General features: G+C 33.8%; 2 protein-coding genes across 2 annotated transcripts in view; one reads left to right on the forward strand and one right to left on the reverse strand.

Moving 5' to 3' along the window:
• LOC114330293 (angiopoietin-2) overlaps positions 1-17196 on the forward strand; it is a 448342-nt gene that overhangs the window by 309587 nt on the left and 121559 nt on the right. The window lies entirely within an intron of this gene.
• LOC114330284 (facilitated trehalose transporter Tret1-like) lies at positions 1467-16667 on the reverse strand. The gene is made up of 3 exons (XM_028279612.2): positions 16509-16667; positions 12661-12838; positions 1467-2897 (listed from the first exon to the last, which is right to left on the reverse strand). The coding sequence occupies exons 2-3, from the start codon at positions 12719-12721 to the stop codon at positions 1585-1587; spliced, it is 1374 nt and encodes a 457-aa protein (XP_028135413.2). The 5' UTR covers positions 12722-12838; positions 16509-16667; the 3' UTR covers positions 1467-1584.

The following is a 17196-nucleotide window of genomic DNA, read 5'->3' on the forward strand; positions in this document are numbered from 1 at the left end:
TAGCGAAACAATATGTCAGGAAACGCTCCTAGAGCAAAACATTGCTATGAACATTAACGGAGAGTCAATTAACAATATACGATACGCTGATGACACGATAATAGTAACAGATAACCTAGCAAATTTACAGTATTTGATGGAAAACATAAACACTCATACCAATAAGTATGATCTAAAGCTGAACATTAAAAAGACTAAATTTATGTTTGTAACGAAGAAGCTATCCTACACCAATGTGAATTTAACCATAAATAATCAGCCAGTTAAAAGAGTTACGTCCTACAAATATTTAGGGGTTTGCTTCACTGATACTAATGACCAGACAAGAGAAATCAAAAGGCGAATAGAGATAGCGAGACAATTGTTTGTCAAAATGAAAAAGTTCCTATGCAGCCGGGACATAAATATAAACTTAAGAACAAGAATGTTAAGGTGCTATGTTTTCTCCGTTCTGCTGTATGGCAAGTAAGCTTGGACACTGAAAAAGATAAACATCAAAAACATTGAGGCATTCGAGATGTGGTGTTACAGGATAATGTGGAAAATACCATGGACAGAAAGAGTAACAAATCAAGATGTTTTGCTGAAGATGGGGAAGGAATGCGAAGTCATAAAAACCATACAAACGAAAAAACTGAAATATCTAGGCCACATAATGAGAGAAGAAAAGTACTCTCTGCTAAGACTCATAATCCAAGGAAAAATCTCGGGAAAGAGAAATTTGGGACGTAGGAGGATTTCCTGGTTGCGAAATTTAAGGGAGTGGTATGGGTGCAGTTCAATACAGTTGTTCAAAGCTGCAGCCAACAAAGTTCAGATTGCTGTGATGGTAGCCAACCTCCGACAGAACACGGTACTGCAAGAAGAAGAAGCCAATGAGAGGGATTCATTCCTTTTTATATAAATAATTTTATTGTTTCACGCTGGTTCAGTGTCCAAGTCTCACTTCCATATGTTATTATGAGGCGAATCACACACCTCTGTTTTGGCTGCCTTTGAGAGCCTTTTTTGATGTAAAGAACGTCACTAGGGAATAATGCACTCTATTTCTTGAGATGATTCTAGGTACTACATATTTTCCACAACCGTATAAAACTGCCTAGAATGACCGGTTCTATGGTTGCTCTCAAGATGCTTCATCCAATTTTCTTGGTATTATTTTTCTCCCGTCTCCACACTTTTCTCGTTTCTGTTCCAATTCTATGGTAAGCTTCTGTACTCTCATCTGTTAGTCTTGTTAGTAGCTCCATACTTTTGATAGTTTTTAGATTTAACCTTTGTTCACATTCCTGATCAACTTTGTTCACTTTTTTCTCGTTTTTTCTCTTTTTCCTATATGTATTTTGTTGCTGTCGTTTCTATGGTTTGTCTTAAATTTTGTCATTTCAGGTTTAATGTTAGCTCTGCATATGGTATCAATTTTATGTGTTTTATTTGTGCGCTCAAATTATATGATAAAAAAACAATTCGTGTAAAAATAAAATTTATTTAAAAAAGTACATTTACATTTCACATTGAGCAAACAACACATTGTCATTTAATTCCTTAAGTATTTAATACAGTCAATACTATCTCATGTTGCACTCAATTCTTCTTCAAACTCTGTTGAATCTCCTCCAAAGTCTTTCCTTTCGTTTCTGGCACAATAAAACACGACAACACAGCTGTGATCATATCACAACATCCAAAAACAAAAAACGGTCCACATAGTCCAGTCAACCGTGTCAAGTTATAAAAATATTTATTTGTAAGAATATACATGATGGCGTATATGATCATCACAACACCTATAGCTTTTGCTTTAATACTAGCTGAGAACAACTCACTCAGCATGAGTCCTGGAAGAATGCCAACACCAAATGCAACAAAGACTAGAAAGATGAGCATACCTACCAAGGGAAACCACTTGAAATTAGAAAGATCTATGGTTGGGCAATACTCCTGGATGTAGAAGTAAGTTCCTTCGAGTAGAAGTATGATAGAAGTTAAGGCAAGAGATGCGGCAAATGCCTTTTTTCTTCCTAACTTTTCGGAAAACACTGAGGCAATTGTATATAGAACAAAAGCTACACCAGTGTATATTAATGTAGCAGCTGCAGGATCTATATTTCCACCAGATTGAGTAAAAATGAACTGGGTATATGTTATAAATACCATAATACCAGACAAAATAAGTGAGACCCTTATAAATATACCTATTAGAATTGCTTTTCTGTTACTTTTAATGAGAATTAAGTCTTTCCAAGTACCAGACTCAGAAATTTGTCTTTTAACATCATCTTTGAGTATTTTGTACTCATCGTCAACGTCGTCTCTTAATCTAAAGAACCTTAGTGCTGCTTTTGCTTCTTCATCTCTATCTTTCATAGCAAAAAAATACGGCGAATCTGGCATGAAATAAAACGCTGATACAAATATTAGAGGCACTGATAGACTTACAATAGAAGTTTGTGGTACTGTTAGAAAAATACCGAACACGTTTATTAAAAATTGTCCTAGGAATCCAAAAATCATCAACCCGTTTCCCCAAATGCCTCTGACTTCTGGGGTAGCTATTTCTCCGATGTACAAAGGCAAGGAAGCAAACAGTAAACCATCTCCAATTCCAGCACAAAACCTAGCCAGATACAGGATATAAACATTCGTGAAGAACAGTTTGAGCAACCAACAGAGAGAATATGGTAAAGCTGATAGCATCAGGACAGGTTTTCTGCCAAGCCTGTCTGGTAAGAGTGATGTAAAGGGTAAAGATACAACTAGTCCTATAACGTTTATCATGGTAAAGTATGATGCTTCTTCTTCTGTGATGTTATAAGTTTCCTTGTCTTGAGTTATCTTTACGACGTAGGGTGATGACCAGGCTATTGTCATTCCGCTGATGCATGAGCTGAGGCATCCTGAAAATTAAATAATTATGTAAATATTGGTGAGCACAAAAGGCAGATTAATATAAAATTATATTGTTTACAAATTTTAAATCATTATTCTACTGTATATTTAATCTAGCAAAGATTAGACAGATTAACAAAAATTACTATGGATGGATCCCGAGCTAAAATATCAACAGAAGAAAGTAGCACAAACACAATTGCAGTAGAAACAGGAGTGCAACAAGGCTATTCCCTGCCAACCACACTAGTGAACATAGCAGCAGAAGGAACAGTAGTAACGTATGGTTATGATTGTGAAACCTGGGTAATGAAAAAGAAAAGATGAAGACCAACTCGACATTCAAGAGAAAGGTATACGGTCTGGTGCAAGAAGGGGACGGCACATGGAGAATCAGGTGAAACGACGAAAGTAGCACAAACAGAATTGTAGTAGACACAGGAGTGCAACAAGGGAATTACGATAGTACGATCACAGAGTAATTATATGAATGAATGAATGAACTTTATTCAAAAAAAAAATTACAGCTTTGTATACATATATAAATAAAATATTTGAGTAAAGTAGTACATATACCGATAAGTGTCTACACACTTGTTTCGGTTACATAATAATATAAATAGGTATAATTTATAATCTATAAAACTATGTATAAAAATTTGAAATTAAAATGATATAGATTATTCAATTCGAGGGAAATATAAATTCAACAATATGTACAATATAAAATTTATAAAAATCAATTTAAGTTAAAAATATTAATGTCTAATAATATAATAAAAAGTAACAAAAACATTTAAATCTAACAATTCAATCTACCAATGGATCATTATAATTATAATATATCAAAGTAGTTGTGTATAATTGATCTGTCTGTATTCAAAAGAAATATTTTCAATTGGTGTTTAAAACTATGTAAATTAACAATGTACCTAATATAGTCCGGAATAGTATTATATAGTTTGGGAGCCATGTAAATATACGATTTTTGTGTACTAGTTTTATTCATAAGAGGAACAATAAAATGGTCTCTTTGACGAGTATTATATTGGTGTGTTGGTAGTGCATCTAAACTTTTATTTGAATAAAACCTGATGCCAGAACACAGATAGTATAACTGCCTTACATCCAAAATGTTCATTTCAGTATATAGACTATCAGATGCATACACTGTACTTCTGGACAAGATTAATTTAAGAAATTTTCTTTGCATAATTTCTAGGGAGGTGATATGTGTTTTAAAAGTTGAACCCCATACTAAAATTCCATATCGCAGATGAGTTTCAACCAATGCAAAATATAAAGTTTTCAAGTGATTGGTAGGTACCAGTTGTTTTAGTTTTCTAAATTTGTACAGTATTACTCTTAATTTATTTATTAAATACTTTATATGTAGATCCCATTTCATGTGGGGGTCTATAATAATCCCTAAATATTTCATTTTCTTTTCAGGTGCAATGGACATTGATTGTGTAATACATAAGTGGTTAAATTGAGGAGCACCCGAAGAATAGCAACTAAATGGTAGATAATTGGTTTTACTTAGGTTGACTGTTAATAATTTATAGTCCAACCATTTTTTAATTTTTAGAAAGTCAATTTCAGCTGTATGTTTTAGTTCTTCCCAATTGGTAGCATTGTAGAATATTACGGTGTCATCTGCAAAGCCGATAATGCTTCCAGTAGATTCCAATGAAAATAAACCATTTATATATATGTTAAACAGGATAGGTCCAAGTATTGAACCTTGTGGTACTCCATAATCAATAATACGTGGACTACTCTCTACATCGCTTATTTTTACAGTTTGTTGTCTGTTAGTTAGATAACTATCAAACAGTTTTAGTGATTTATTTCGTATACCAATATCTTCCATAGATTGCAAAAGTAAATGATGACTAACTGTGTCAAAAGCTTTTGATAGATCTATAAATATGCACAAACACGGCTTACTTTCATTAAGAGATTTATTTATTTTTGAGGTTAGTGAAAGAATGGCATCTTGTGTGGATGTATTTTCCCTAAAACCAAATTGTTTTTCTGAAAGTATTTTGTACTTTCCTAGGTAAGATACTAATCTAGTTTTGATTACATTTTCAAATATTTTTGAAATGTGGGTAATGAGAGATATAGGTCGATAGTTATTCATATCAGTCGAGTTTCCTTTTTTATATACCGGAGTCACAATAGCATGCTTAAAAGCTGAAGGATAAATAGAACTTTCCACACATTTATTCAGTATGTATGTCAAAGGTTCAGTGATATAACCGGAAATACTTTTAATTGTTTCTGCTTTTATATTGTCAATACCGACTGCTTTACCATTTTTTAATCCGAATATTATATTTTTTATTTCATCACTTGCAATCGGTGCAAATACAAAAGAATTAGAGACAGTATATCTGTTAGAAATGTATTCATGATCTTGATGTATTTTAGTTGTTAGTTTTTTTACCGATTTCACTAAAATGTTTATTGAATTCATTAGTAATATCCAACTTTTCGCTTAATAATTTGTTTGTGTTTGCTTGCTTTATACTGTCAATTCCTTCATCTCGTTTTTTCGTCTTGGTAATTTGTTGTACCACTTTCCATAGACTTTGACAGTTGCCTTCGTTGCTCTCAATCTGCTGTTGGTAATATCGAAATTTTGCTTTTTGTATTAGCGAAGTTAATTTATTTCTGTATATTTTGTATCTGTTTTTTAGAATAATGTTATTTGGGTCGTTATGAAGTTCAGTATACATTTTATTTTTTTTATTTACAGAAATTAGTAGTGCGCTTGTTATCCAAGGAGCGATTTTATCACGTATCCTTCTTAGCTGTTTTTTCTCACTACACGCTTCCAGGTTATGTTTGAAGATTCTTATAAATGTATTCTTCGCAACTTCTGGGTCCTGTAAAGAATATATTGAATCCCATTTAGTATTTTGAAATGTATAAGTTAACTTTGTTGCATTAATAACATTTCTGAATTTTCGAGCGTTTTTTTGTATGCTTCCACCAGTTACTAATTGTAGAATTGTTATATAATAATCAGTAACTGAAGATTTCAAGACTAGTGGCAAAACATAGTCCAAATTGTTAACTTCTGTTTTCAAAAAAATATGATCTAAACATGACTTGCTGCTGGCCTGAACCCTAGTAGGTTCGATATGGTACGATATATTCGAAAATTTACGAAAAGTCAAAGCCTGTCATGGCTGGGACATGTCCAGAGACAAAAAATACAAAAACATCAAAGAAAATATTACAATGGAAGCCGATGGGAAGAGAAATAAAGGAAGGCCCACAACGAGGTGGTTGGATGATGTGGATGACGACCTGAAAACTATGAATGAAAGACAATAGGGGAAAAGGGCACAAGAGAGATCTGAATGAAAGAATATAACTAGACAGGCAAAGATCCATCAAGGATTATGATGCCAAAAGAAGAAAAAAGTAGAAGGAATAGTCAAGGCGGAATTAATGGAACTGTAGGCCACTCCTCAACAGAAATAGTAGCATATGCAGATAACATAGTTCTTATGGGAAGAGACGAGGAAAGATTAGAGGCAGCATTAAAAATTCTGGCAAATGAAGCACGGAAAAGATGTCTAAAAATTAACGAATGAAAAATAAAATATCTAATCTGCTTTAGAAGAGATGATAACAAAACGAGAGAAATCAAGATAGAAGACTACCCTTTTCAAAGAGTTCAACAATTCAAATATTTGGAAATAATTACTAATGAAAAAAATAAAGAGAAATTAAGAAGTAACGAAGCAAATACTGGCAGGTAACAAAATATACTGGAGATGCCATAGGCTAATGAAGGACAAGAACTTATCCTGAAATACAAAACTAAAAATATAAAGAGCTGCAATCAGTCCAGTACTTACATATGATGTTAAGATAATGTGCTTCACAGACGAAGATGAAATATTAAGAATATTCGAATGGAAAATCTTTAAAAGAATTATGGGCGCGATACGAATGAAAAACGAAGAAATGGGGAGAAGAATGAACCATAAACTCAGAGACATAAAGAAGGAAGAATATAATATATTTAGATTTATTGAAACGCACAGACTAAGATGGCTGTGACACATATGGAATGAAAGAAGATCGACAAATGGAAGCCAGAAAATGAAAGACCAAAGGAAAGACCTAGAGAGATGGGAGGATAGAATAGAAATATGCTTTATTGTCATGAAAAATTTAACAATTTTATAGACAAAGCTTACAAGAATCATAAATAAAAACAATAACAAATACAATTTACTAAAATTATATAAATCGTCAATATAAATAAAATATAATAAAGTGAAACAAAAAACAGTAACAATCTGTTGAAAAATTAAAAAAAAATGCAAATTGCGTAATCTACCTTAAGAAATTTAATAAATAAAGTTAAGCTACTACATATGACACTCAAATATAGATTAAGATTCTACTTATACATATGAATACTGTAATTTCTTAGTTATTGGTGAAGAAACTCTGCGATTGAATAATATGGTCTTTCAGACAAATAGGCTTTTGTCATTTTACGGAACTTGGGGAAAGATGTTGCAGATTTAAGTTGTAGAGGGAGATGGTTGTGTAGTTTTTTTGCAGAATATAATATAGATTTCTTTACTAACTCACTGGACGGGATCGGTAAAAAGATGTCAAAGGTAGAATTTCTGGTGGAATAGTCATGTCTAGATCTTGCTGGAAAGACGTGTAGATGTTTACGAATTAAGCAAACAGTTTCTAAAATATATAAAGAAGATAGTGTTAGAATCCTGTGATCTTTGAAGTAGCTTCTGCAATGTGTTGTTCTTTTGAGGCCAAACAGATATCTTATTGCTCTTTTTTGTAATTTAAAAATAACATCGGATTAGGCAGCTGTACCACAACCCCAAAAAGGAAGACCATATCGAAGATGGGACTCGAACAAAGAAAATATGTTATTTTGGAAGAGTCTAAATTCATTTCCTTCGAAACAGATCTTACTGCAAAGCAAGCTGAGGATAGTTTCTTGCTTAACACATCGATATGAAGGAACCATTTAAGGTTGCTATCTAAAAAAATACCAAAAAACGTTATAGAATCAACGATACTGATCTGGCTGTTATGAAGAGGTAAGGGTTGAATAGCTCCTCTATAGGATAATGCTACTGTTTTATCTACTTTAAGAGAGAGTAAATTAGAATCGGACCAGGATTTTATTGTGAGTAGATCAGAAGTTATAGTATACTGGTAACCGTAATAAGTGATACTGGTATCGTCAGCAAAAGGAAAAAAATCTCCTTCTATTTGTAAACTAGTGATGTCATTAATAAAGATAAGGAAAAGTAGAGGACCCAATACTGAACCTTGTGGTACCCCACATGCAACATTTTTGAGACTAGAGTCTGTATCATTTGCTCTAACCAGTTGTTTCCTATTATCCAAGTAAGATTGAAACCAGTTCAAATAAATACTTCGAATTCCATAGAAATCTAGTTTTTTATCAAAATTTCGTGATTTACACAATCAAAAGCTTTGGCATAATCAAAAAAACAGTGGCAGTGTGCAGATTATTGTTTAATGCTTGATAAACCTCATGTAGTACAGAAAACATGGCATCGGTGGTACATTTATTATTTAAAAAGCCGAACTGATTTTGTGATAAAATGTTGTTATCAACGAGAAAGGACATAAGTCGGGCTTTTATGAGTCTCTCAATAATTTTGGAGAGTACCGGTAGTAATCCAATAGGTCTATAATTGCAGGCATTAGATTTTTCACCACCCTTATGAAGAGGAATAATGATGGCCTTCTTTAGGCACTCTGGAAATTTACCTTTCTCAAAAGAATCATTAATTAGGGAGATGAGGACTCCCAACACATTGTTTGGGAGATTTGAGAAAATTTTTATGGATAGTCATCGGAACTACAGGAAGATTTGCTTTTGATACTATTGATTGTTTGCATCAGTTCAAATTTATCAACCGGTCTTATAAAATTATAAAGAATGAATTCAAAACCTTTCCTGAATTAGGGAGATAGGAAATGGGATCTTGTTGTGACACAGTAGTTGATGTTATATTTTTACTCACATTAAGAAAGTAGTCATTTAGATTTTCTGGGTCTGGAAGGGAAAATGTTTGACCTGTGTGAGTTTTATTTTGAAGATCGTTTATTATGGACCAAGTTTCTTTTGCTGCACTTTTAGACCTTCTGAGACGATTTTGATAGTACAATTTTTTGGCTGATTTTATAAGTTTCAAATAGATTGCCCTGTACTTGGTGATATATTCAGTAACAGAGACGTTGGTAGTAAATTTCTTGATGTGCAGTAGTGAACGCATATTTTTGGCTGATATGCGGACACCTTTGGTAGTCCAGGGTTTGCGATGTTTTGGCTTAATTGTGATTAAAGGAAACGCTTTATAGAAGATACAGACAAGCTTATTCAAAAAATCACTGAAATTATAATCGACGTCCATAGTAGGAAAGTTCCACTCAGAGGTTAAGCATAAATTTTGGAATTTACGAAAGTTCCGAGCTGAAAAAATCCTGCCTAAACGTCGAGTTTTCGAGGAGGGCTTGCTGAAGATGTTAAACTTCGTATAAACCGCTTCATGATCAGATAGTCCCGCATTAATAGTTGTAGCTCAGACATCACGGGGTGAGAAATCTGAGACAATATAATCAATTATGGTAAATGAAGTTTTTGTAATCCTTGTAGAAGAATCAATGTGCATTGTTAGACCATACGATTCAAATATATTGACCGGGGATATTTGTGTAGCACAAACAGCAGCATAATTAATGTTAAAGTCCCCGCATAAAATTTTTTTATGCGGATCAGGTCATGGTCATTAGAATATATTAAAATCCTGAAAGAGAAATTGAAGGGAACTATGTATGTACAGATCGAAATGAGTGGAAGAAAGTTGTAACGAAAGCCAAGTCTTACAACAAACTTTGATAATATGAATCAGAAAAAGAAGAAGAATAATATACAATAGTTTTGGGTTGAATTTTTATTGTTTTTAATGGAGTCTTATCTGAAAACTTTCGAATGAAATTTATAAACGACAAGCCATACATTTTTCCATGTAATCGTTTACAAATACATAATTTTGAATGTAAATTAACGACAGTTTAAATAATTTTGCATAACCTAACTTTGTTGACAGTCGATAAGTTATTCAGATCAATTAGTATTTTTACGTAAACATATAAATATTGAAAATAACAGCGGAAATGCTATATATTATGTGATGGTTGTTTCCTAGAAAACAAGATAAAAATAAACAATTTTATGGTAATGGATCATAAAATTCTAAGAACAATGAATAAAAATAATTAAGTAATTAATAATTGTACAATTTGTAGGATATATGTAATGTTTCCATCACGTGAAACAAGTTTTAATTATTTTATACTGCATAGACTAATAAAAAATAGTTTCATCAACAAACTTACAAAGTTTTGTAACTTCTGTCACGTATACACATACGGCTTTAAAACATCTACTTCAGTTAGGGCAGCTTTCGTTACTCCAAACATTACACTCGAGTGTATACGACCATCTGTAAGCTGTATACATACTGGCGAGCTATAAACCATCTATCAAGCTCGCGCTCATACTAACTCCAGTAATAGTAAAATATCCAATAACCCAAGGATAACCTCCAGGCTTGTATGGGAATGCCGCGAAGAGCTTGACACTCTGGCGGAACATGAAACAGGAATCAGCTCAAAATCACTACAGGTTTCCTAACAGGACATTTTCCTGTAAAAGGGCACCTACACACGATAGAACTATAAAATGGAGATCTCAGGTGCAGACTATGCAATAGTGAGACCGACACAGTCAGACATATATTGTGCGACTGCGAGGCACTGGATCGCAAGAGACAAGCAATATATGGAGACTGCGCACCAAGTTCGAAAGCATATGGCACTAACTCAATGGACCTTCACAGGCTAGTGAAGGGCACAACCCTATTGGATTGGGTGTCATGAGAACAAACGGAAGAAAGCACAATAAACCAAAAGGTTGCAGTGCGACCGAGGTGCATCCACGGACGGTTTCCAGAAGGAAAAAATATCTATCCAATGTTCTGATAATTACCAATTCCCTCAGTTCCATCAATACCATTAATCAACTTTACACAAGACATCCAATTGCTCTCCTAATTAAAAAAGAGCTCTACCACACAAAACAACAACCATACTGTACAATTTTTATGGGTTCCTTCAGACACTGGCATGGAAGGAACTGAAGAAGCGGATCGCATATCCCAACAAGCAAGAAACCGTGAAATCCGCGAGTGTAGTGAGAAAAGTTTAATTTGTTGTATAATATGGTCATAAATCGGTCTAGCAAATTAAAAAAAAAACCGTGTCATGGATAAAAATAATAAAGGTAAAGGTAGACACAATACTATAGCTTCTATCTGCATGCGTTGACTCTAAAGGCAAAAAAAGGAAACGTTTTCTTGTTAAAAAAAGAAAAAGATAACCTTGATAAAATTGCAAGGTAGCAATGTTGAAAAGCAAATAATGGTCGAAAGAGAAATGAACGGATTATAGAAGTGGCTGAAAGAAGGGAAAAAATAAAAGTTGTATCTGAATTGCTCCACGAATTTATTTTTAGAAATTAATTTGTTAGTTTATATTATACAACTAATTTTATTTTTAAATCATAGGTCAAACACCCCGTCGAATAATTTTCGTCACGTTAATAATTGAATAAAAAGTTTCTTTAAACAGTTATAAAAAAAAACAATAACATTTTAAGCCATGAATGTACTTATTTATTATTTATTTATAAAATATTATTTGTCATGTAAATTTTAATTACATGACAAATCACCTTAACATAAATTAAAAACACAAAATACGTTATGAGCCAGAGCCGAAACCTTTGAAAATGGTAAAATGAGCAATGGTGTATTGTAAAAAGAAGAAAAAATATAACAAAAATTAAAAGAAGAATAATTTACGGGCGATCTGAGCTCGGGAAGTTTAAGGGGTTAAATAAAACAAAGAAAACTATATATTATTCGCAGACAGCGCATATAAAAATAGATAGCATACAAAGACATAGACAGCATACGGAGAATATCAAAATTAAAAGTGGGGTACTACAAGGTTGCATCCTTTCTTCATTACCATTTAACTTGTACTCGGAAGTTATTAGGTATGAGGTAATGGACAATGAAACAGCTGACGTAAACGGAATCATTATTAAAACCTTGAGGTGTGCAGATGACACCTTATTAATAATACAGTATATTGAAGATTCTGACTTGGGCAGAATATTATCCAGGGAAAGATTGTAGGAAAGCATAGTGTTGGAAGACGATGAATGTCATGTCTGCGCAATCTCAAAGAGTGATTTAGTTGCTCGTTGAACCAGGTTTTTAGAGCAGCAATGGGAGATATTTGAAATAATCATGATGATCGCTAACCTTCGAAAGAATACGGCATCTTAAAAAGGAGTTCTTCGCCCTAATACATGTGAATTTTCTCATTTATTTTTATTTTTTTTGCCCGCATCTAAAAAAATCTTTGATCTTTGATCAATCAAAGATCAGGAGTTAAAGACGTCATCGAACGAATCACGACGCTTAAATGGAACTGGTCAGGGCACTTAGCTAGAACACAAAAAAGACGAATCATGGAATGGAGGCCCATAAACTATAAACGTGTAGAGAACACTGGAAAGAAGTGAGGGAGACCTATGTCCAGCAGTGGACGCGATGGCTGATTGATGATCTAAAAAAACACACTGAGATTACTTACCAATAGCAATTGCAGCCATTTGGGCATAATCTTTGCCAAACGTGTCAAATTTCAGGAACATTTTTGATCAGGTATTTAAACTATACAGGAATAAAAATACTTTTGTTTGTTAATGATTTTCTATTGGATGGTGCTTGTATTAACCCATCATTCTTTTTCACATGTGGACATCAGGAATCTGAAAAAAAAAATCAAATTATTTATATAATCTATAAAATATTAGTATTTGTAGGAGCAGTCTGACCATAACCCACTAATTATTAGTAACTTTAGGTTCAAATGTAGGTAAAACGATCCCTAAGCTAAAACAAGTTCGATATAATATTGAAGCTTTAAAAAATAATAAAACCAAAGAGAAATTTCAAAAAAACCTAGAAAATCAAAATGCAACATCAACAACAAACGAAAAAGAATCCGCGTGGAAGAACAATCAAACTACTTATAGAGGAATATAAAATTCTGGTTTGCAAAAGAATATAAGCAAATAATAGTTGGATAACAGAGGAAACTTTAGACATGATGGAAGAAAGAAGAAATTTGAAAAATAATGAAAGAGAATCAAAGAAATTAAAAATGAATTAAAAGGAAAATAAGGGAGATCAAAGATAAATGGATAATTAAAAACTGCGGGGAAGCAGAACTATAACTTACAAAATAACCCTATAATTCCCAGAATCTTTCAAATAGGTACTACTTACAAAACATGACTCTTTTAACTTCCATAAAAACTCTGAAGAAATAACAAACACCTTCAGAATACTGCTCAAAAATAACGAGACAATAACGTCATAACAGACAGTGCCGGATTAACTATTAGGCAAAGTAGGCAGTGGCCTAGGGGCCTCGGTCCCAAAGGGGGCCTCGTAGGGCCCAAAATGAAAAAATAATAATTAGAGTTAAAATAAAAACTATAATTCAATTAAGCTGAAAAATTCAAATATCGGTCAATACAAATACAATACAATATAAATCCACAGCTAGTGAAAGCTGCCACCAATGAAAACGCACGTGATGAAATAGAAATAGCTGAGGGAAACATAGCTTCCGTAACTGAAGAAGATGAAAAAGCGTACAATGACAGGTATACCAGTTCAAGAAAAGAACCAGAAACTGAAACTAAGTTAGAAATTGAAGTTAAAGGTAAATTGGGCCCAGAATTCGGAAACAACATATAGGATTATGGAATACCATAACTGAAGAAATATAGAAATTTTGGGTTGGGAAAGGTTCTTCAGAATGTAAAAATCTTGATGGAAGTTTTTCAGTATCAAACAGATTTTTTACACAATCTATGATTTTTCGAAAAAATATCAGTGTAACAAAAATTAAAAGAGATTGGCTAACGTACTCAAATGGAAATGTTTACTGCTTTCCATGTATACTTTTTGGCGAAAATTTGACGAACACTTGGCGAATACTCATCGACAGGCAGTGCCTTCATGGTCGAATTGACAGCTCTTTGGAAATTTTATTTAATCACGAACGAGATTACTGGATTCACGTTCTGAAAAGAATAGTCTCTGTGGTTAAGTTTCTATCTTCTCGCGGATTAGCGTTTAGAAGTGATACAGAGATCCTTCGTTCACAAAATAATGGGAACTACTTAGGCATTTTAGAGCTACTTGCAGAGTACGATCCTCTTTAAGCTCTTATTATAAATCAAATGCTTAAATGAAACTCCACTAAGAGATCCCATTCGCCACGATCTAGTCATTAAAAGAACAAGCAGCATTAGATGGAGTGCAAGGGCTGACGCAACAAGAGCTTTGTCTAAAGGTGACAACGTCTTTTAATCTGCTGTGCATTCTCTTGCTGAAAACACTAATCAAAAGGATGAGACAGTTCAAGAAGCTAAGTGTTAGTTGAAAGAAATGTCAAAAACAGAAACATTCGTAATGAATGAGTTTTGGGTAACATTTTAGAACGCATCAACTCAGTAAATTATGACAGAGAGAAGATATTGAACTTAAAACTGCAGATGGAGTATGGAGATGGAGGGGTTAACCGAGGTGGTTTTGGAGGGAGATGGCGGGGGCCTTAAGGGGCCTCATAGCTTGGGTTGCCTAGGGGTCTCAAGATTCTTAATCCGGAACTGATAACAGATCACAACGAACTGTGCAAACTCTGGCAAACATACAGACAGAAAACACCACAAAGAGAAAGATGATGGCCAATACAACCAGAAGTGGTAAGAGCTTATGGAGAACAACTGAAGAGAACCAACAGCATTACTTACCTTGACTGTAATCTAAATGCCAACTGGGACAAGGACAAAAAATTAAAATATGTATAGAGAAGGCCAGAGCTGAATTTTTTAAGATAAAGAAAATCTTACATGGAAACAATATCACTTTGAAGGTGAAAACTGATCGAAGATTGACTGGACATTAGATTAGTAGGATATTATGTGCTCTATATTCTTTGATATGTTGTCGAAGTTTGTACTTTAATGGATACACTTCTCTGAAAACTGGAAGCCTTTGAAATTTGAGTGTAACGGGCAATCCTACTAAAAAGTTGTGTACATAGAGTTCGTAAGAAGGTTTGACGCAGATGAGAAAAGTTACGGAAGTGGTCAGAAAAGTTAAATTGCAAAGAGGAATTTTTTGGAGATATAATATACTACATTTAATAATACAAGGCAAGTTAGACGGAAGAAGAGAGCCAGACGAAGAAGAAGGTAATGGCTCAGAAATCTGAGTGAATACAGATCATCTGCATTCCTTGTCCGAGTACAGCACGATAATCGAGCATGGGACAGCAAGAAGAAGAAGAAAAAGGGATATGGTCCGATACAGCCACAGCGCAAAATGCTACTGGAAATGACGGGGATGATAACGATGAGAAGAATTACGGGAAATACAGTATGAGGCAGAAAAAAGAGTACAGGCATCAGAAGAAAGTATATCTTACAGGACATAAGAGAATATAAACGAATGGATATTAAACAGAAAGTGGAATTTCTTATAGACAGGAAGAAGAAGAATATGTGCAGCTCTCTGAAAGAAAATAAGAGCACTGACCATATGAGAAAAGAAAGAGATTTCTACAATTAGTCAGATTGAAGAGAACAAATGAGGTCAAAAACTAAAAAAAAAAGGCCAAGGGCTTCCTGACGAATAATGCTGTAAGGTCACAGACCAAAAAAATGCCTCTGCCCTATTTTAGGCGCAAAGATATTTAATGAAGATTTACAAACCACAGTTGCGCAGTTTGTCGCAGACTAAAAAATAATAATAATAGTCTCCCGTTTTATACCGCTCACGTGGCTTTGGGAGTATATCAGGGTAGTCTGCTATATCTAGGGCCTACGGTATACAAGGAACTTAACAGGGCTAGTGCTACGCTTCAACCGCCTATTATTACCCCTGGTTTTACCCAAGGTACTCATTTTATTCAGGCTGAGTCGACCTGGGGCCTATAAACATTTTAAAAATGTCTAATTGTTCTTGCCGGCGGTAGGATTTGAACTCCGGACCACCAGCACGCTAGCCTAGCACACTACCACTCGGCTACGCCGGCCCTAAAACACTAAAAAATAAGCTCGCCTTAAACCAATTTTTCGAGGAAACTCCAGTTTATATCAAAAAAGTCCCACAAATAAAAAACTTTGACAGTCATATCCTTGACATTTACTAGAACCTTCCAATAATAAACTTGTATCTAGGTTAAATCAAGTTAACTTTGGAATTTCTAAGATATTTTACATCTATTTTACCAAGAAATGTGAAATTAACTATGTAAATGAGGCACTAAAAATTAATCGTTGTATATAAAAACAGTAGGTACTACCAAAAAACAAAGACGCAAAAAAGAAATTATGTTAAATTAAATCTAGAAATAATTACCTGTATTTATTAATACACTCCTGATATAATTACGTACACACAAAACAACAATTAAACAAAGTACTTTTTAGTACTACCACAGCTGTTTACTCATTTTTCGTAAATGCTGAATGTAGAAGCGACACAGGCTGATATTGAAATCGACTGTTGCATTTCATTAAGTGATTAAGCGAATTTGAATAAAACTGGTTTAGCGAAATGGACAAAAAATAGCTTGGGAGAAGCAACTACCTATCTTCTTTGAAGTTTTTTTAATAGTTTGTCTAAAGTACGCCAGGTTTTTCTGGAAATTTTTTAATACTAGTCCATGCGTGGTCATTGAATGGGTCCACTATACATAGAATGTAAATTTTTTGAGATTTGATTATGGAAGAAAAAGTATGAAAATATAAAGTATATAAAAGTATGTACCTACTAGTATAAATATCTTCTTCTTGGAGTGCCTATCCTTTTCGGATGTTGGCGACCATTATGGTAATATGAACTTTGAACACTGCTGTTCTGAAAATATTTATGGTTGTTGTGTTGAACCAGAAGTCACAATTTACCACTTGGTACCAAAATCTCTATTATCAGATACTATGTATTTTCTACGTTATTGTACGGAGTAGAGGCCTGGACACTTTCCGAAGCTTCTTTAAGAAAACTCGAGGCATTCGAGATGTGGTGTTACACACCACAGGAATGC

Source organism: Diabrotica virgifera, chromosome 7 (genome assembly GCF_917563875.1).
Source record: "Diabrotica virgifera virgifera chromosome 7, PGI_DIABVI_V3a".
NCBI classification, from domain to species: Eukaryota; Metazoa; Arthropoda; class Insecta; order Coleoptera; family Chrysomelidae; genus Diabrotica; species Diabrotica virgifera.

What these genes read in the sequence shown, in the direction of transcription:
- LOC114330284 (XM_028279612.2), bottom strand. Translation starts at nt 12,721, where the DNA reads ATGTTCCTGAAATTTGACACGTTTGGCAAAGATTATGCCCAAATGGCT. An exon ending in AATGGCTGCAATTGCTATTG is followed by an intron (nt 2,898 to 12,660) that starts GTAAGTAATCTC and finishes TTTAATTTTCAG; the next exon opens with GATGCCTCAGCTCATGCATC.